The sequence below is a fragment of the Microtus ochrogaster genome, chromosome 4, assembly GCF_000317375.1.
Source record: "Microtus ochrogaster isolate Prairie Vole_2 chromosome 4, MicOch1.0, whole genome shotgun sequence".
NCBI lineage: Eukaryota > Metazoa > Chordata > Mammalia > Rodentia > Cricetidae > Microtus > Microtus ochrogaster.
The window spans coordinates 45,211,788-45,233,479 of record NC_022011.1 but is presented as its reverse complement, the minus strand read 5'-3'; the positions used below and the strand labels follow the sequence as shown (position 1 = coordinate 45,233,479).

The 21,692-nt window shown below is 45.7% G+C and overlaps 1 protein-coding gene across 2 annotated transcripts in view; it reads left to right on the top strand.

Moving 5' to 3' along the window:
- Abl1 (ABL proto-oncogene 1, non-receptor tyrosine kinase) overlaps positions 1-21,692 on the top strand; it is a 129,550-nt gene that overhangs the window by 75,214 nt on the left and 32,644 nt on the right. The window contains exon 1 of one of the 2 annotated variants that reach the window (XM_005346097.2): positions 6,025-6,149. The exons of the other annotated variant lie outside the window; for it this stretch is intronic. Coding sequence (XP_005346154.1) covers positions 6,071-6,149 — 79 coding nt within the window. The 5' untranslated portion in view covers positions 6,025-6,070. Of the gene's footprint in view, positions 1-6,024; positions 6,150-21,692 lie in introns of those variants that run through there. 2 annotated transcript variants of the gene reach the window in all.

Genomic DNA, 21,692 nt, shown 5'->3' with positions numbered 1-21,692 from the left:
GCTCACAACCATCTGTAATGAGGTCTGGTGTCCTCTTCTGGCCTGCAGACATACACACAGACAGAATATTCTATACATAATAAATAAAAAAATATTTATTAAAAAAAATAAAACTGAAGATGTATAAGGACAAAAGGAGCCCAAAAGGAGAGACAGAAGTGAATAACAGAAGTGACAACGTTTTCAGGAAGTGGGAAGCAGCCAAGAGTGGTAGCAGACTTATGACAGTGCAGGATGCTACAGCCTAGGTTCTGAGAGTAAGCCCGCAGTAAGATGTGAGCTAGTGCACTGATGATGGTAGAGTGGTCAAGAACGGGATTTTTTGTTATTGTTTTTAATCTGTTGTTGGTGTAGCAGAGTCTTATATGGTCCAAGCAAGCCTTGAACTCACTGTATATCTGAGGCTGTCCCTAAAGTCCTAAGAATCAATCAATTTTTTACTTATAAAAACATTACCTGGGCATAGTGGCACATGCCTTTAATCCCAGCACTTAGGAGGCAGAGGCAAGTGAATCTTTGTGAATTCAAGGCTAGCGTGGTCCACATAGTGAGTTCCAGGACAGCCAGGGCTATGTAAAGATAATCTATCTCAAAAAACAAGTAAAATAAAACATTATAACCACAATTTAAAATTTAACAGAAGACTTGAAAATCAAATTTACGTTAGACCATACCATGCAAGATGAGGGAGGCAGTAATGAGGTTAAAAGCATCCTCCCAGGGTATCAGTGCCATTCTGGGAGTAATTTCAGAGAGGGAGAATTGAGCAATAATAATAACAAATAGAAGTTAGGAGACAATTCTAAGGAAAAAATGGGCTCAAGCAGTTAAAGGTGATTAGCACGTAATATAGCCTAGTGCTGAGTTCAATTCCCAGGTCAGTTCAGTTCACATAAAGGTGGAAAGAGAGAGCTGAGTCTACAGAGTTGTCCATCAACCTCCATAAGCATGCTGTGGCACGCACATTCTCTCTTAACAATGATTATATATTCATATTCACCCTTTCTGAGACAGGGTTATTTTGTATAGTCCTGACTTGTCCTGGAACTTGTTCTATAGATTGGGCTGGCTTTGAACTCACAGAGATCCACCTGCCTCTGCCTCTGGAGTGCTGGAATCAAAGGTGAGCACTACCATTCCTAGGCTTAATTTTAATCTTTTCTTAAAAAAACCTTCATGCTGCTTGTTTTTGTAACCAAGTATATATAGTATTTTGATTAAAAGTAAAAAATAACATGAGCACACTAATATTACTCATTTTATCAAACTGGAAGATTTGTTTGAACAAATATGTTTATACTGTTTAATTATAAAATAAGGTCATATATGTGTATCTGAGACAGTGTCTCCTTAGCCTAGACTGACCGACTGGCTTCTTGTTCCTCTTGCTCCCACCTCCTAAATTATGAGATTTTTCTAGAAAGAGAATTTGCTGTGGGCCCTCACTGAAAATCTCAGCCTAAACATCCCAAGGGGATGGAGTAGACCAGGAGCATCATTGCTATGTGTAGGGGAGGCTGGTGAAGGTGTGGGGATGAGGGGGCTGGCTTTAGATAAAAGATGAGGCATTGTGACATTTGAACCCAAGATGCTGCTCCTGATGCACATCCAGTGATCTTACCCTTCAAAAGTTAACCAATTTCTTATTCTTTTTTTTTTTTTTTTTTTTTTTTTTTTTTTTTTTTTTTTTTTTTTTTTTTTTTTTTTGGTTTTTCGAGACAGGGTTTCTCTGTGGCTTTGGAGCCTGTCCTGGCACTAGCTCTGTAAGACCAGGCTGGTCTCGAACTCACAGAGATCCGCCTGCCTCTGCCTCCCAAGTGCTGGGATTAAAGGCGTGCGCCACCACCGCCCGGCTCAATTTCTTATTCTTAGGACAGCCTCCAGACCCAACATTCCTCCCAGAGTCCCTCAGATTGGGCTTTTTTATTTTTATTTTATTTTTTAAGGGTTTTTTTTTTTTGGTTTTTCAAGACAGGGTTTCTCTGTAGCTTTTTAGCCTGCCCTGGAACTAGCTCTCGTAGACCAAGCTGGTTTCGAACTCACAGAGATCCACCTGCCTCTGCCTCCTGAGTGCTGGGATTAAAGGCGTGTGCCACCACCACCCAGCCTATTTTTTAAGTTTTTTGAGACAGAGTTTCTCTGTATAGGCTTGGCTGTCTTGGAACTCATTCTATAGACCAGGCTTGCCTAAAACTCAAAGATCCGCCTGTCTCTGCATCCCCAGTTGCTGGGATAAAGGTGTGTGCCACCACTGCCCGCTTCTCCCGTCATTCTTGATTCTGAGTGTTCATGCATGAGTGCTGTCCCCAACTGATGCAGGGTCCTCTGGGAAATGATGCTTCAGTTTGCTGTGCATTATTTCCAGTGTCAGCCCACTCTTAATGATCACTCCCAGAACTGCATGGGAGCTGAAGCTGTGAATGAGGCTTGGGAAGTCCACTGAACCCACAGGTGCCTGCTGCAGTGGCCTCAGAGGGAGTACACAGGGCTGGGACAAGACAGCCCGGCAGGTCCTTGAACTCTGGCCAGGGCTTACCTTTCAGGTAGCAGCTGGGAGATGAGGAGAGCCCCTTCTTGGATTTGCAGCCCACCAGCTAAAAGCAGATCTCCAACGTGTCCAAGCTCATCCAGTCTCTGCTGCTTGGCCTTGTCAGTTACTTGGCTATCCCAGGCTGGAGTCACTGGACCTTAGTGACCCATGACTGGTGACCAACAAATAGTTCTATCTGGCAAAAATGTTTTGAGACTTACAGGGGCACATGTTCCCTTGTAGGGCAGTAAAGTGCTGTGGCTGTTGTGAGGGGTTCAGCTGTCTGATTCTCTGGATAGACAGACACATGCACCAAGCTAGAGAAGCCGGCTGATGAATGAGAGACTGTAAGCTCTGGGCTGTGTTGGCCCATGCTTGTGAAACAAGCCACCCCTGTTCCCCAGCATGACCAGCTGTGCTGACAAGAATACAGGACTCAGTTGTGGAGGGCCCTCCCAGACCTCTTGTCAGACTCACCTGCCCCCCTTCCACCCACCATCCCTCCCCAGTCCTGCCACCCAGAGAGCTATGGTGGATGCCTGCCCCATTTTTTTAAAAAGAGACTGAACCCAAAATTTAAAATAAATCCAATCTAAACTCTCCAGAGTCTTCTTTTTGTTTACTTCCTCTGCTGTGACATAGTTATTAAATCTACAGGTTGTTTTCAGATGAGTAAATTCTAAATTCATGAAACCCATCCATCCCCATCTGTCCCATCCCTGATAAAATCCAACAGCAGTGTTTCCCTTGTCCAGAATGGCCTCTGGTCTCAGAGGCCCAGGGTCCTCTGGGCCTTTAGCAGTTTTTCCCACACAGTCGATGCAGTAGGCTGCAACTCAGACAGCAATCTGTCCTGAGCAGGCACAGCAGCTTAGGTGTCTGGTTCATTCATGGACCACACTTTCAGCATGACTGGGTGGCCTCTAGCAATACATTTTAAACTTTTATTTTGTTACATTTAGTTATTTATTGTATGGACAGGGAGAATGAAACTGCCCAGAATTCTCAAGCCACTCTGAGGTCTCTGGTTGTACGGCACAAGTCTGTAGATTTCCCAGATGACAGTGACACAGCACATAAGCCTTGGTCCTTCATCTTCCTTTCTGCTTCTGTTACCTGTCTTGTTTCTATTTGCTTTGAGACAGAGTCTCATTATATAGCCCTGATTGGTCTAGAATTTTAGCTGTATCCCAGGCTGGCTTTGAACTTGTGGCAATGTTCCTGCCTCTGCCTCCCAAGTATTAGAATTACAAACATGGCCCCCATGCCTGACCTGTTTTACTTTTCAGCCATTGACTTTGTTTTGGGCTGACTAGAGGTGCAGCCCTCAGACCTTTCTTCCTTGAGACAAGTGAGATTGCTTGCACACAGTGCCCTTTCCATCTTGGCAAAGTTCAGAAAAGCTGTATCTGGAAGGAGTAGCTCAGTCTGTTGTATTGCTGTGCCACTTGGTAATGGCTACCATGATCATTGCCACTTAGAGTGTATTGCCAGGCCTGCCAATGAATAGTTTTATGTCTAAATTATAAAGGGTTTGGACTTGTCATAGAGCAGAATATTAGCAGTAGTCATGTGCTTTTAAAAACAAGCTGAATCCCAGCATGAATCCAGCACATGTGAATCAATGTCTGACTTGTATTAGAGAGCAGTATTTAAGGGTATGGTTAGAATTTCAGAGTGCCTTTTAATGTGTAGTTCTTGGCATTTAGCTGCTAATCTGAATATAACCCTGTGATCTGATATGCTATATGACAGACTTCGTTATAGTCTGATCGAAGACCCTTGGACTTGCAAAATTGTAGCAGAACAGATAGGTACTGCATCATTTGTTGTGTTTGTACTGGTAGCACACCTTTCAATGTTATCATTGGCACTGTGAGGAAGATGGAAGGTTCAAGACAACACTAGTCAGCCAGCATATGGACTCTCAGAAAATGTTTTCCCAGAATCAGGAATGTATCCAGTTGACATGCTTGTCTCCTGGTCACTCTGGTCCTTTGTCTCCAGATGATGGAGTTGCATCGGTTCTATAGGCACTCGGTGCTCATGAGGCCTGCTCTGGCATCTGCTCTAGTAGCCAAGTCTGGGCTTCAGCACAGACAAATTTCACTTTCAAAAAGTGCATGGCATCCTGGTGGAGAGGCCTGTGACAGACATGGCTATTTAGGCAGACCTAAGTGGAGACCTTGTTCCTTCACTTTGCCTGGTGTTCCAGACGCCCTAGCTCTCAGCATTGTAGAGTAGGCTAGCCCCTCCCCACTTTGTTTTGTTTTGTTTGGAGACAGGGTTTCTCTGTGTAGCTCTGGCTGTCCTGAAACTCACTTAGTAGACCAGGCCTGCCTCTGCCCCCTGAATGCCACCACTGCCCAGCTTTTCTTTCTTTTGGAACTAGGGTCCCTTAACCAAGACTTCTCTGAAACAGGTCATGATAACCTCACAAATCCAGCTATCCAATGCTTGGAAGCTAGATTCTTAGTGGGAGGGGCACCTACCCCACTGGTCCAGAGGCCAAATTTTGGAGCCAGGCAGACCCTGACTGAGTGCCTATCTTCGGGTTTCCACCATGTGACCTTCTTGTCTGTTTTCACATGAAGAATCATGATCTGACTTTCTTCTCAGGATTATGGCGCACATGCCCTGTGGTTGGCAAGGCACATGGGGGTAGTCTTATAGAGGACCATCCTGCTACAGGTCAGCTCTTCATATGCTAGAGGAAGTGGGCCAGATTTTTAGTTATGTGACATTATTTCATAAGTTTGTTTTCCCTTTGTCATTGGAACTTGGGTGACATTTTATTAAATTGTTGACTGTAGTTGGGGCCTCATGTTTCCCACCAATCTAGACTCTCAGTCTGTGCCAGTAGCCCTCTGTTATGATTATTGCTTAGTTAAAATCTTGTTGGTAACCTGCTCTAGCCAGCTTCTAGGAAAAGATAAGAACTCAGTGCCACTGTGAAATGGATTCAAACACTGATTGCCCATGGCACCAAGAAGAGGGAAAGTTCTCCAGAAAATGAGGTCAGGAAGGGCCAGCCGCCATTCCAGCCCACAATGAACATTCACTGTGGAGACGGAATTCCCTAAGCTTAAACTCACATCTCCTGGTCTAAATGAATGGTTGGAGCAGCGTCCGGTATTCGGTATTCCTGTGGGTTCTAGCCCTGACTGTTCACATTCCTCAGACACCCACTTTAGGCTTAATCACAGTCGCTCCCCCAATATAAACGAGATTAGTCTTGGTAACTCGGGAGGAATTTGCATTTCCACCGACCTTACCCAACCCAACACGCGGCAGGAGCTGTGCCAGCATCGCGGGGCAGCTAGGGAGGTCGTGAGGCCACTGCCTTCCCTTGGTCAGGAGGGGGTTAAGAGGCGGGCGGGGCGGGGCGCAGGGCCCTTTGTTACCGGCCTAGGCGGGAGGCGGGACGCGGGCCTGAGCGCAGGCGGGGCTAGGAGCGCAGCGAGCGCGGCGAGCGCGGCCTGGCGGGGCTGGGGGCCCGGGGCGGTGGGGCAGCTGGACGTTCCCTGCGGCCGCGGGACCATGTTGGAGATCTGCTTGAAGCTGGTGGGCTGCAAATCCAAGAAGGGGCTCTCCTCGTCCTCCAGCTGCTACCTGGAAGGTAAACCCCTACCCGAGCGGGAGACCCGCCCGGACTTCCCTGCGCGCTCCTGGTCCCCAGCCTTTCCCCCTTCTGAGGCCGCCGCAGGCGGCGCTGGCTGGCCCAGCGGACTCACCAGGGAGAGCAGCGGCTCTGGTGCTGGCGAGGCCCTTGCGCTTGGTGCTGCTCCCTCCCAGAAAGTTTTAAAAAGCCAGTTTTAGGGTCCTCGTGAGCCCACGTTGTGGAGTTTCCACTGCCAAGTGGGAATTATGTGTCACAAAGGTGGGCCTCCACCAAGTGCCGCATACAAAGGGATCCCGCTCTACCATTTATGGGTACAGAATTTCGTGTGAACTTTCTACCCCCACCCCCACCTTTCTGCAGACCACGAAGAGGTTTTGGAAATTCAGTCTTTTCAGGAGGGGAAAAGAATGGTTTTACTTGGTATTTCCAGGAGTTTGTAGAGCGTTCAGTTTGGTGCTTGGTGGGGGAGCTCCTAATGTTTAGTTCTTTGCATAAACTTAGGGTCAGGAGCCTGTTGCTTTTGCCTTCTTTACTCTCATCCCTCTGATTCCGTGCCCTCTTCCTGTTGTCCTTAGTGTTTGGTTCTAATCTAAAAGGATGACAAATGGGGAGGATGAGTGGAGGGGGCTGGGGGCTGGGCGCTGGCCAAGCCCGTTAGGACATAGTCGACCTTTTGTGGGGACTATTGCCTTCTCCAGAAGGGCAGAAGCACTCACAGGCCTGGTGGTGCCCAGGCGTCCTGACTGTTTGATGTAGGAGTTCAGATAGGAGTAAAAATGTCAAGTTTATTTTAGGACAACTTTGATTTCTACTGTTTTCTAGTCTTTCTCTTTCTAGAAACGAGGGAGAAATGGAGGCTTTTCCGTTCTCTAACCTGCTTTTCTTTCCCTTTCTACCCTGACTCGAAGGCCTGAAGTGCCCCCGCAGGTAGACTGTGTTTCCCTTTGCCACAAGCTGTACTCATGACATTGTCCCCTCCCCAGAACCTCAGGAACTGGATCCCTTAGAGGAGCCTCATATGGATGGCATGAGCTCAGAGTCTAACATTTGGAGGGAGGAGATGGTTTATTTGTCCCCCAAAATTGGCATCTGAGCAGCCAGTCATCTTTAGTTAATACGCTGCTTACTTTCCCAGTTGCTCCACATTCTGTGCACATTCTCCGCCCATCTGTATCCAGTTAGCACAAGGCTCTATCATCTCCATTTTGAGGGCTCCGCTGGAGCAGAGATGAATGGTCTTCTGTAGCTGCAGTCAGGGCACAGCTCGACTTCGCCTGCACATCAGCTTGTTCCTGGGGGTCAAGTGGGATTTAGTGCATATCTGGCTAGTTTAATTATTGTTTTAGCAGGAAGAAAATCTAAGTCTTACTCCAGCACATCTTAAAGTGAATTCTAAAGTCAAGTCCCAAAGAAGTGTCCACACAATAAGGAAGAATCTCTCCAGGATCTCTTTCTGCTCACTGAGATTGAAATTCTTTTCTATAACTGAGAGAATCAAGCCAGCCTCAGTAATTATGTCTTAAAGACGGAAGTGCTGTCTGTCTCTGGGGAAGAGAGACCTTGCCAGCATCTGGAGAAATAATCCAGGCTTTTCATTTCCTACTAACATCCTAAGTCAATCAATCAGCTCATCGACACCCACTCAGAGTCCGAGCATCCCAGGCCAGGGAGAGAATTGAATATGGTGAGTTTTCCATTATCACCAAATCCACGCTCCCTGCTGCTTCGGGGACATAGGCAGTAGTAGTTATTAGGTGACTGTGGTGGCCCTGACTATTTCATCTTGTAGGTAAGAAACTGAGACACCCCTGAAATGACAGAACTAAAAAGTGCTGATGCCAGGATTTGAATTTGTGCCATTTGGCTCCAAGGAATCCACTTAAATAAATAAATAAATAAATAAATAAGTTTTAGGCATTGGAGCCTAGGGTCTTGAACTATACCCACAGACCCCTCCCAACTTTTGAATTTTGAGACAGGGTCTAGCTAAGTTGTCCAGACAGGCCATGAACTCAATCTATAACACAGGCAGGCCTTGACCTTGGCATCCTCCTGCCCCAGAATGCAGAGCACCTAGGATTACAGGCTTGCACCACAGTGCCTGGCCCAGAAAACCCACTCTTAACCCCTCTGTTTTACTGGCCGACCATTTGTCTCCCATGGGACACACTGTCTTCAGAAACTCCCAGCTCGTTCCTGCATGAAACCAGTCTTCTCCTTCTGCAGCTGGCACTGGTGAACACCTTCTTCCATAAAGCAGCAGGCTAGTAACATTTTCCAAGCAAATTCTGAAAAAGGAACTAATGAAAAGTAATCGGCCCTCCTGTTTTTTTTCCTAGAGTCAATCACTATATTTTTGTTGTTTTTCTAAAAGAAAACTATGCCCCTCTAGAAGTAGCTTATATTCCTAAGAAGCCTTCGTGATGCTGGAATTTTGTTCCCTGAAGTATCTGTTCAGAATGACCATATCAGTTTTAGTCTTTGGTCCACTTTGAACCCTAGTCTTGTCAATTATTCCTTGCCCTGGGCACATGAAAGATGGTTTGAACTCGGTTTTACCACCCTTGTTTGTATCCATCCACATGGTGTTGGGAGATACATGGGCTCTGGTATGCTGTCTGCAGAGTGAACTCTTGCCGACCTTTCTCATTTATTTGAAGAGCCCACTCTGAAGCTTCTCAGCGTGAGACTGTCCAGCCAGTGCCTCCTGCAGTGCCAGCCACATTGCTTTTACTAGTGGGCTCTGAATACTCTCCTGAGGCCATACACTCGCTTCCCTTGGTTAGAACTCTGTCACCTAGCAGGCCAGTCTTTGTAATTTGGGTTATGTTAATATCATTGAGCTTTTACTATGTGTCCAGTAGTATGTGGCACCAGACATCCTCACTTAGTTCTCAGACTAGCCTTGTTGACATCCCAAGCGAAGACCACCAGATCATTTTGGTGGGAGCACTTTAGAATTTGGCGTTAGAAGATCCTCCATGTGATTCTGACTTGCTTGGCTTCCATTTCCTTTGTCCAGGTCAGGGAGACGTTCTCGTTCTAGCCTGTGGACTGGTTTAAGGATCTGTGAGAACCCTGTTGACAACTTTAAAAACAACTGAGGCAAATATGTGTATTTCTGCTAACTGGGGGTTGCTCTTTGGTGTCCTCAAATATTGTTGGGCTTCCCCTTCCAAACCCTAGCAGCATCAGGCTTTCCCCTCCTTGTTCTAGCAGCCTTTCTTCTACCCCTAGCTGCATTGGCCTTCTTCTCCTAGGTCCCTGCTGTGTAGACAGCAGTTCTGGAGCCAGGCATCCTCTCAGGTGATTTAGGCATGGTGCTCTCTGAGCTGACTTGCTCCCATTTATATAATGAGACTCATAGTAGTTCCCACCTCATTGTTGAGAGATGTCATGTAAACTGTTCAACCCTGAGCCTGTCATGGAACAAGAGCCAACAAATGGGAGATGTTGTTATTGTAAACAGTTCTTTAGCAATCTGAAATGAAGGCTTCCCTAGTCTCTCTGACGGATGCAGTAACGATAGAACTGAGCTGGATCCACCCGTGCTGCTTCTTGTTAATATATTATTTTGGAATGTTTAAAGTACATATGCAATAAAACTAATACTTTGTCTTCTCAGATTTTTAAAAATTTCATTATTAGCCGGGCGATGGTGGCGCATGCCTTTAATCCCAGCACTCGGGAGGCAGAGGCAGGCGGATCTCTGTGAGTTCAAGACCAGCCTGGTCTACAGAGCTAGTTCCAGGACAGGCTCCAAAGCCACAGAGAAACCCTGTCTCAAAAAAAAAAAATTCATTATTTATCTTCTGGTTGTTTTGTTTGCATGTATGTTTGTGTACTTCATGTGATGCCTAGTGCCTACGGAGGCCAGAAGAGGACATCTGATCCCCTGGAATTGGAGTTATAGGTGACCGTAAGCCACTGTGTGGGTGCTGGAAATTGAACCTGGGGCCTCTGGAAGAGTAGCCAGTGCTCTCAGACACTGAGGCATCTATCTCTCCAGCCCCTATTCTTAGATTTAAGCTGGAAATATCTTTCTTCCCTTGAGCTCTCCTTAGTCCCACGGTGAATATTTTAATAGTGCATGAAGCACCCCCATTGAGTTTTGGTTAGTACCTTATTTCTTTTCTGCAGAGGGACTATTTCCACAGTCCCAGATGTTTACACACTAAAATCCCGAGCTTTTAAAAATTGAGTCACTGTAATTGTACTAGTATAATCATTGATCTGAGACAGATGTGGAAAAATAGAAAAACAGATTTTAAATATATATCACTAAACCAGGCTAGTGCTCATGCTTATAACCCCAGCATGGGGCTGGGGCCGCTAAAGGAGGGTTATGAGGAGTGTACACACATTCATATTCATAATACACACAAATATTCATATGCTGGACCTGGTGCACACACCTTTAATCCCAGTACTTGTGAAACGGGCAGGCGGATCTCTGTGAATTTGAGGCCACCCTGATCTTACCTAATAAGTTCCAGGATAGCCAACAGAGTGAACACCATCTCAAAAACAAAACAACCACCTCCCCACAAAACCTACCATATACATATGTGCGCAGGCACACACTCACACAAGCATACACATTATGCAAAACTAGAACTAAAGCTCAAGTGAGACACTAGAAGAATTTAATTTCCCTTCATAATTAATCATAATTCACAAGTGAGCAATTTATAAAATATATTCGTAGATTTTTGTATTTATTTGAGTTCAGGGGTCATGTAGCCTATGCTGGCCACAAGCTAATAGTAGTCCTCCAGCCTCAGCATCTCAAGTGTTGAAATCATAGGTGTAAGCCATATGAGTGGCAGGTCCCCCACCCCATGGAAATTTTAAGTCTCATCAAAAGCAGATAGTAAGGGACTCCTTTGCACACAGTATCCACCTTTAACAGTGGTCCACTGCTCGGCTCTGTTTCCTTGCAGAGTGACAGGAAGAGTCACTTGCCCTTTTTTCTGTTTCAGTGACCCAAATTAGCAATAAAAATGCTAATGGAGTGAGACCTTGTGGAGGAGTTGACGACCCATTGGGTTGTCCAGTTCAGTCAGGTCCCAAGGGACCCAGAAGACACACAAAGGACAAAGAACCATCCCTGACTCTCAATTTTGCTGTACATAGCCTGAGACAGATTAAAAACCCTTGTGTGGTCAGCTCACTCAGAATGGCCACTCGGAGTGTGCGGCTAGTGCAGGAACTCCTGGTATAGTCCCTAGAGACATCCATGGGTGCACCACGCTGTCTGCCTGTTTGGTTTGAAAGCATAGACACATGCTTTTGTGTTCTACCCTGGTTAGGATCTTGACCATAGCTAATGTTTTATTGAAGACAACTCCAGGTGTTCTCTGGGCTGTGCTAGAGGGTTTTTGGTCAGGTTGCTTTGTCCTATTTCTGCTACCTTTGTTTGGGCTGACGGACTGTTAAAGTGCATTTTTTCAGTTCTGACTTAACAGTCATGGAGAGCTCTGTATCTGAGCTTCCCCAAAGAGCTCTGCTGTGCTGTGCTGACCCCTCCTGAGAGTCTGGTTGGTTGAAGCTGTTGGTGTCCTTGGGACAGGCCAAGAAGGAGCATCTTTGATACAAAGGTTCTGAGATTTTAATCTGGACCGTTCATATCAGAACCCAAACCAGGGACACAAGAAGTTTCCATGTTGTGTGATAGCTGGTGGCAGGGTCAGTACCAAGTGCTCAGGTGTAGAGAAGCAGCAGCAATAATGCAGTAGCACAGAGGCAAGGAGGGAGGGTCAGTGCAGATGGAAAGGCCTGGAGGATATTACAGGCTGAGAGGGCTCTTCCAGGGCAGGGAGTGCTGTCTGTCAAGATCAGTCAGGTGAGGCAGCAGGGGCTGGGGAGGCTGGTATAGAAAGATGGGAGAATATGGCTCCCCACCTAGACCCTGCAGGGCCAAGGCACCTGCTTAAGAGAAGCCTAAAGTTTCCCTGCCATGGATAGGACTGACAGTGCATTTTCTGAGGTCCATGCAGGCTTAAGAGCAGTGTCCAATAAAAGCTGCCAATAGCCACCTACCTTGCAAGGCACAAGATGTTCTGAACATTGTCTGGATAAAACTGTTAATAAATGGCCAGGTGGTGGCAGCGCACACTTTTAATCCCAGCACTAGGGAGGCAGAGGCAGGTGGATGTCTGTGAGTTCGAGAACAGCCTGGTTTACAAGAGATAGTTCCAGGACAGGCTCCAAAACCACAGAGAAACCCTGTCTCAGAAAAAACAAAAAAATGGTAATTGACCAATGAGTGCTAGGCAGTATTGTGATTGGTCTTTCAGAAGGACACACACACACACACACACACACACACACACACACACACACACACGAGTAGGAACTCTTTTACCCTTACATGACTGGTAGGATAGAGGTGGGAAACTAGTGGGTCCTGTGCCATACAGAAAGGAGAGGAAGTGCTGACATGGGCATGGGTGGTAGGTACCCTGAGAGGTTTTGGAAGCTGGTGGTGTCTAGAAGGCTGTTGAGGTGACTGAGTGCATAAAGTGCAACTCTGATGACCTCAGTTCTACCCAGGAACTACATACAGGAGAGAACCCTCTTCTCCAAATCATAAGAATCATAAAAACTAAAAAAAAAATATTTTCAGCCATTTCCACAATGTTATTGCCTTCTTTAATAGTAGATTAAGTTTTAAGCCAGGTGGTAGTGGCGCACACCTTTAATTCCGGCATTCAGGAGGCAGAAGCAGGCGGATGTCTGAGTTCAAGACCAGCCTGGCATAGAGTGAGTTCCAAGACAGTCAGAGATACATAGGGAAGCCCTTTCTCAAAAAGCCAAACTAAAACAAAATACATCAGTAGATTTTTTTTTTCGAGACAGGGTTTGGAGCTCTGTAGCTTTGGAGCCTTTGCTGGAACTCACTCTGTGGACCAGGCTGGCCTCGAACTCACAGAGATCCACCTATCTCTGCCTCCCAAATGCTGGAACTTAAGGCATGCACCACCACTACCTGGCTAGATTAATTTTTAAAAATAATTTGTTTTTATTTTTTTTATGTGTATGTCACACGTGTGCAGATGCCCACAGAGACCTGAGAGAGTGTCAGATCTGAAGCTATAGTTACAGGCAGCTTATGAGTCCCAGCTATGTGGGTGCTGGAAACCTAACTCAAATCCTCTGCAAGAGCAGCAAGTACTCTTAACCACTGAGCCACCTCTCCATCCCCAGCAATAGGTTCTTAAAGGGTGAGACAAAATCCCTTTGTGTTTATTTTGGAGACAAGGATTATATCTTCAGAAAGGTTAGTATTGGAGCTGTGTGACAAGGTCAGAGGCTCAGAGAGAATTCCATTTTGTTTGAATTGCCTGGGTAAGTTCATTATAATAGAAAGATTGCAAGCAAAGAAAATGTTTAAACCTTGGGGTGACTCAGCTTGTTTTTTTCTAAAGGTTTTTAGCAGAAATCTATTTCATTTAGTACCTCTTAATATCCAGAAGCAGGACAGGCTAAAACTGCATTATTTTAAGAGAAAGTTGCATAGTATGGTCTGGTCACTACATATGCCAGCCTCCAGGGGACTCTTCATGGTAGCTGTTATGGTCTCTGGATCTCACTGGGCACCTCAAGCAACCCTGTGCAGAAGTTGTTACTCTGGGAGACCGGGGACTAAAGATTCCCATGACCTTGCAAGGGAAGATCAACCATCTTTGCTTTACTAGCCTCTAGCTGGAACCAGCCATTTTGCTTTATGAACACAGGAAACAGAAGACATTGCCAGCCTCCAGTAGAAGTCGGGCATCCACACATCACAGCTGCCTCAGTGACAGTGCTCCCTGGCGTCTCTTAGCTGAGGCATTCATAAAGAAGCATGCTTTTATTGAGATTGGGGTATCAGGCTGGCCTTGGATAAGCCCCTCTTTGTCAAGTGCTGCCTCTGTCTCCAGTCTCCTCTCCCAAGGAGACCCCATCAGTTCTGTCAGTGCGTCCCAGAGACATGGCCCCCTCTTGGGTGTTTACTTTTACAGCCATGCTAGTTCTCAGCAGCTGCTTCTTTCACAGAGCAGCCCAGAGGCCACCGGATGGCTCTGCTGTTCTTCTCCACCCAGCTCTCCTGCATTCATGATCTGGTGTTTCAGGTGCTGGGTATCAGGGTAATGGAAAGGCTATGTTTAAACATGGTTTTGTTTTTTAAATAATCTGAACTGTATGTGAAGGGTTACAAAAGGGATGGAGTTGCTTTCGGCAAGTACACATTGTGGGAAATAATACTTTTCTTCCAAGTTCACATTAGGAAGAGAGTAGGAGGCAGTTACAGACTGACTTGAGAATATTCTGAGCATGACCTCATCAGCTGGAACAGTGAGAAGCTAAAAACACGAAGCCCTCTCCTTTGCAAAGGGTCTGGTCTGTTTTACAGACCTGCGCATTGTGGAGATTCCTTGAGCCAGAGGAAGTCTCAAAGGGGCCACCAAGGGAATAAGGCTAAAGCGGCAGGACTTAAGTCCTTGGACTGAAGGCAGGAGACAGCACTGTGTGCTCAGGGACACATCTCTGCTCTGCCCCTCCCCCACTCGGAAGTGGCTCCCAAGCCCAAGGTGAGGACAGCAGTGAGTGCTGTGCAGCTGGCTGCCCTGCACTCCATGGGCCCAGGGTACTCCTGCCAACAGGAAAGCAGGAACTTCCTAGGGATGTTTTTCCTGGAGGTAAAGTCTCCCTTCCCCTTGGGACAGTGAAGTCTCCTGCCCCTGGAACTCAGGGGCCAGCATCCGCTCACAGTGGTCTAGACCAGATATGCCATATCCAAGAATCTTCTGTAAACATTTTTCTTCAGTGACTCACAACCCTGAAAAGGGATTTTTTTTTTAAAAGATCTTTAACTTATACTCGAAAGACCCAAACCGTTTTCCTAGAGTACTGTCCAAACAAGAGAATCATGGACAGACCCAGGGGGTTTTGTGGCATGGCTCCTATCATACTCCCTCACAGCCCGATACCCTCCTAGTGGAGCCAAGGCTTTCTGGTAGCTAGGAGGTAGTTTTTGGATGGCACCAGTTCTTGGTGCTGCAATTGACTGATTAGCAACTCTTGCTGAATGTCACTGATGGGCAGCTCATGCTTACTAATTTACAGCAAGAGAACAAAATGATCTTAAAGGGGACAACAGGCACATTTAAAGATCCATATAAAATGTATTTAAAGTGTGATTCAAAGGGACATAGCAGAAAGTGCTTGTGATGGGGAAGAAAATCCTAGCACACACTGTTGTTTATTGTCCAAGGATTAACTACCGCCAGAGAGTTTCTGAGACAACAGGAGAAGAGCACTTTGAGGCAGTCTTTTGAGTGAAGCTTTCTCGAGCTTGGGGGTGGGGATGGTTTCCTGACAGTGGGACTGGCAGAAAGTTAATGTCTTGAGCAACACAGATTTGAGTGCATTCTGCAGTTTGGCCTTGTGAGCTGTGATCATTTTTATGGTTGACGAGCATAGTTGACTATGAAATGAAGAAAGTAACTTGGCATCGGTGCACCGTGAGTCAGTTTTGACATCAGCCTGGACTGGGAATTGGCTGGAAGGTTTTGTTGTTGAACCGAGGCCGCACTCGATGTCTCCATCCAGAGGCATGCATGAGCAATACTTCCCTTTGGGCTTTGGCTGTTAACTTGAGGACCAGGACTGGAAGGTGGGGGAGGGGATGGAGCGAGGGCTTGGAGGCCATCCTGTAGGATCAGGGGCAGCTGCAGGACAGTTTTCTCTTCTAACAAAGCCTTCACCCCCTACCTACATTGTCAGCTTCTGTCTTAGCCTTGGGACAGACCCGCTTCACTCCTCACCTCTGGACAGAATCTGTGTCCTGCTTACTCCAGGTGTTTTTCCAGGCCACTTCCCCTAGTTATGTAACTTTGATCAAATCCAGATGCAACAGAATGTTTGATAGAAGAGGTCAAATGGCATTTGAGAAGAAAAGCACTTCTGTATGCATGACCCAGCATTCATTTCCTGTACGGGCCCAGCCTTCCAAAGCCTTGTGCTGCTGGCCCTGGATTGGGGCATGCAGGGAAACACATAAATGCTCTTTCAGGACAGTGGGAGGGGCCCTCCCCAGAGCTGCTCGGTTTAAATTGTCTGTTATGTAAGCATCCCTGGCTTCTATTTACATGTTATTCTAGTGTTGGGATTGGGAGCTGATTATAAAAAATAACCTGGTCATTTTAACAAATGAGCCATAATATAGGAGAGAGTGTAAAGACAGCTGAAAGACTTATAATCCTCCCACAGCCTTCTGTTAGCTGCTGCTCACATTTTGGTGTAGTTTCTTCTGGTTCTTTTTAAAATTTTTATAAAATTGGAATATTACTATATATGCTAGGATATAATATAAAATTTTAATGAATGTGTTATAAACATATTCCCAAGCCATTAGAGAGGTTTTTTTGTTTTGTTTTTTGCAAAAGTATTTTGTTTATTTATTTGTGGTATTGAGGCTCAAACCCAGGGCGTACACTTTCTAGGATAGTGTTCTGCCACTGAGCCCTGTCTAAAACATCCTGCTAAGGGGGCTAGTAGCACAGGGAGGCAGAAGCAGGCAGATTTTTGTGAGTTTGAGGCCAGCCTGGTCTACAGAGTGAGTTCCAGAACAGCCTAGGTACACATAAAAACCCTGTCTCAAAAAAACTGAGAAGAAAAAAAAAAAACACATTACAACATCCCAAGTGGCCTTTAAAGTATCCTGTTTTATGGATGGAGCATAGTCTGCCTTAACTTGATCAGTGGATATTTTGAACCTTCATTATTTGTGTGCTATCTTTTAAAATTGGTGTACACAAGTCATTGTTTGTAAATCTTGGGATAAATTGCCAAAGATGTTGAGAGATTGTGAATCTGAGGCTGGTTTGTGTTACACCCAGCTTCACAGTGCATACCCTGCTGCAAGAACACCAGTTGTCATGATGTCTCACCCACACTCCTGCTGGTGTCCGGAAGGGCCTGCCAGTTTGAAGAATTGGCATCTTTGATTTCTAGCAAGGCTTTACACACTTTCCATGTCTAATGATTTTAGTTTTCCACGAATTGTTTGTTTATGGGTCTTGTTCACTTTTTTTTTCCATAGTGAAGATTTATCTTTTAGCCACTGTTGTTATGTAAGAATTCTTTTATGTTAAGAATCTTCTACCAGAGGCTGAACAAAGGCCTTCATAGTTTAGAGCACACATTATGCTTGCAGAGGACCCCAGTTCAGTTCCTAACACCCATGTCAGGTAGCTCAAAACCACCTGTAACTCTAGCTCCAGAGGATCCAACACCTACTTCCGGCCCCCTTATGGCTTCCATGGGCTTCTCCACTCTCGTAAATACCTCAGCACGAAAAATATACATGCATTTACATAATTAAAAATAAAGATAAATCGGGGCTGGAGAGATGACTCAATGGTTATTAAAAACACTGCTTGTGCTGGGCGGTGATGGCACATGCCTTTAATCCCAGCACTTGGGAGGCAGAGGCAGGCAGATCTCTTTGAGTTTGAGGCCAGCCTGGTCTACAAGAGCTAGTTCCAGGACAGGCTCCAAAGCTACAGAGAAGCCCTGTCTCAAAAAACAAAAACAAACAAAACATTGGTTGGTCTTCTGGAGGACCCAGGTTCCCAGCACCCCCAGGGAAGCTCACTGTTGTAAGGAACTGTCTGTAAGTCCAGTTCCAGGGATCTGACACCTCACATAGACAAAGGTGCGGGCAAAACACCAATACTCATAAAAACAAACTAACGAATGAATAAATAAAAATTAAATCTTTCTTATTTAAAAAAAAAAATCCGGGGCTGGAGTGATGGCTCAGAGGTTAAAAGCACTGGCAGCTCTTTAGGAGGTCCTGAGTTCAATTCCCAGCAACCACATGGTGTCTCACAACCATCCATAATGAGATCTGGTGCCTTCTTCTGGCCTGCAGGCATATATGCAGACAGAGCACTGTTTACATAATAAATAATAAATCTTTTTTTAAAAAGTCCTCTGCCAAACAGTTTACTTTTGTAAGCCACAGGAGCTCTTCTGCTGGGCATCACTTACCCAACCCACTGAATTGGCAGTGCTCTTCCCTCTGTGATAGAACATGCTTTCCTGGACACAGGTGCTCCTGGCTCCTTCCTTGTGCTGCTCCCCACCAAAGGCTGGTGTGGGTCCTTGCCAGCCTCCGCGTCTCAGACCATGTTGAATGTAAAACTAACAAAATAGCATAGAAAGTAGTTGTTTTTATGAAGTTAGAGTGAGCGTTTCAGGAAGACTCATAAAGGTCAGAACTAAAAAGTTGCTATGGAAAGGGGGAAGAAAACATGTGGTGACCAGAATGGACCGTGTACATTAGGAAGATTCTGCAGCGGACCTTGGTCCTTGTCTCCAGGTAGGACTTAAAAGAGATGATTGGTTGGGACTAGCAAAACACACTAGGTAGGAAAAGGGCCACATGTTGATAAAAACGGATTCTGGGGCTGGAGAGATGGCTCTGAGTCAAGGGTACTTGCTGTGAAAGCAAGAGGACCTGAGTTCAAGTCCTCATCACCTGAGGGAAGGGCAGATGTGAGTCCAGAAGTCCAGCGTTGAGGTGGACGTGAATGGGTCCTTGGAGTTGCCTGCCAACCAGCCTAGACAAAATAGTGAAATTTCAGGCTCAAAAAAATATTATAGAGAGCAATACAGGAAAACACACAACATGCATCTCTGGCTCAGGCCTGTACCCAAAATAACACATGTGAATGTATGGCACACACAGTTCCATGTCTTTTGTTAGTTTGTTTTTCGAGACAGGGTTTCTCTGTGGTTTTGGAGCCTGTCCTGGAACTAGCTCTTGTAGACCAGGCTGGTCTCGAACTCACAGAGATCCACCTGCCTCTGCCTCCCGAGTGCTGGGATTAAAGGCATGCACCACCACCGCCCGGCCAGTTCCAGGTCTTAAACGTTTCATGTTACTTCACTAAAATGAACAATTACCTGTCATTTATTAGTAAAAGTTTTTTTTTTTTTTTTTTTTTTTTTTTGCCAAAAGCAAAAATAAATCTCTCCTTAGCCAGCGTTTTTAGTCAGTTGGCAGTTAACCCCTGACCACATGAACACTTGGAGTGCTTGGTAAGCCTAGACAGAGGACAGGCCTGCTGGGATTTCTCTGTTCCCACAGGTAGGAGATGGCCACATGACTCGACCTCATCCTTGAAGTGATCTTTGCCCTCAGTGCATAAAATGAAATGACTGAGCATGGTGACAGTCATCAGTAGTGGTGGTTTCCTGTAGGAAATGACTATCGGAGCTGAAAAGGAAAGAACTGCGCTCCTTATGCTGACTTCTTGCAGATATCCTTTGCATGGTTCAGTCCCCCTCATTCTTTGAGACAGGGCCTCACTGTGTAGTACTGACTAGCCTGGAACTCAGTAGATAGCCCAGGATGGCCTCACACTCTCCATGACCCAGACTAGCCTTGAACTTCAGGCACTCTTCCTGCCTGAGGCCTCCCTAATGCTTGAACTACAGGTGGCCTTTTATATTTGGCTTTCTGGCATTTTGTTGTTACTATTTTGGGTGAATGCAGTCAGATAGATCTCCAAGGTTGGTTTAACTGCCCAAAAGAAATGGTGTTTGTTGGGGCGGCAGTGTGTGGGGTGTAGTATTCTAAATCCATATGGAGGCATGGTAATTGTTGTTACTGTTTGTGTGTGGCTTGTTTGTAAGTCTTCCACTCTTCTCAAGGCCAATCTCTTTCTCAAGTTTGATTTCTCAGTGTGATTTCACTTAAGTGGAGTTGGCATTTCAACTCCTTAGCACCCTGTGCTGCCATGCTGAGTGTCCTGTGCTGTAGTGTATAGCGCCCTGCGCTGCCATGCGGAGTAGCCTGTGCTGTCATGTATAGCTCCCTGCATTGCCATTCCTTCTGGATAAGATTGATCTTCTCAGACAAAGCCCTTCTGCAAATTGGTATCACAAAGGTGACCTAGACAGTTGGAGTACAGTTCAAATGTAAAGAAGATAAAAGAACGAGAAACTGTCTATGAGCAGTACCCATCTCTAGTGCCAGCAGTGTTGGTCAACTCCAGCTTCAGATATGACAGACACAGAAGGGAGGCTTTCTTATTTTAGGACACAAGAGACTGTGAGGGCCCTCACAGGTTAAAAATGTGTGATGATGGCTGTATCTGAGTGGGAGGAGGAGTGGGAAACCGTAGGAAGGTGGAGAGAAACAGCCTCATGGGGAACAGCTGTCTCGGGGTAGAAGCAGAAGGGTAGTTTGAAGTAGAGGGTGGAGATCTCTCAGACCAACATCGAGAGGGATGGATGGAAATGCGTGGTTGTTTATATCAACACTGATATATGGAAGTGTTTTAAGCTAGCTCTGGTAGCACAGGCCTACCACCCCAGCATCTGGGATGAATCAAGAATTTAAGGCCAGCCTGGATTACGTGAAACCATGGCTCAAAAAGAAAAAGAAAAAAAGTACTTTCAAGAATGTCTGCTCCGGGGGCTGGAGAGATGGCTCAGAGGTTAAGAGCATTGCCTGCTCTTCCAAAGGTCCTGAGTTCAATTCCCAGCAACCACATGGTGGCTCACAACCATCTGTAATGGGGTCTGGTGCCCTCTTCTGGCCTGCAGGCATACGCACAGACAGAATATTGTATAATAAATAAATAAATATTTAAAAAAAAAAAAAGAATGTCTGCTCCGTATTGTAGGCAATGGCAGACCGAAGAGATGGATTATATCTATCTCTGAGTAAACTCATATTGAATTCATGAATTTTACCTGAATTAATGAATTTCACATTTATTTGGTGTGTATATGTGTGTGCGTATGCCATGGCATGTGTATAGAGGCCAGAAAACAGCTTGCAGAAAGTCATTTCTCTCCAACCATCACATGGGTCCTGGGAATCCAACTCAGACTGTCAGATTTGCAGTCATTGCTCTCCTGCTGAACCATCTTGCATGCCTGAGTGAATGCGTTTAAATCAACTATTTGGGAACAGGAATGTTGTAGTTTCTTTTCTATTGCTGTGACAGAACATCATGAGCAAGGCAACTCATAAAAAAATGTTTAATTTGGGGCTTATGGTTTTAGAGGGTTAGCGTCCATGACCATCATGATGGGGAGCATGGCAGCAGGCAGGCAGACAGGCAGGCATGTGGCTGGAACAGTAGCTGAGAGCTCACATCCTGTTCTGTAAGTAGTAGGCAGAGCTAACCTCAAATGAGAGGCCACACCTTCTAATCCTCCCAAAATAGTTCCATTAATGAGGACCAGACCAAGCATTCAAACATGTGAGCATGTGGGACCCATTTTTACTCAAACTACTACAAGGAATCATCAGTTAGAATGAAAATACTTAGTGCCTTTCATAATTCTTGGTAAAGACAACTGAAATTCTATGAAAAACATAGAATATATGGATGTAGCCAGGCAGTGATGGCGCACACCTTTAATCCCAGCATTCTGGAGGCAGAGGCTGGTGGGTCTCTGAGTTTGAGGCCAACCTGGTCTACAGAATGAGTTCCAGGACAGTTAGGGCCCAATCTGAATATATATACA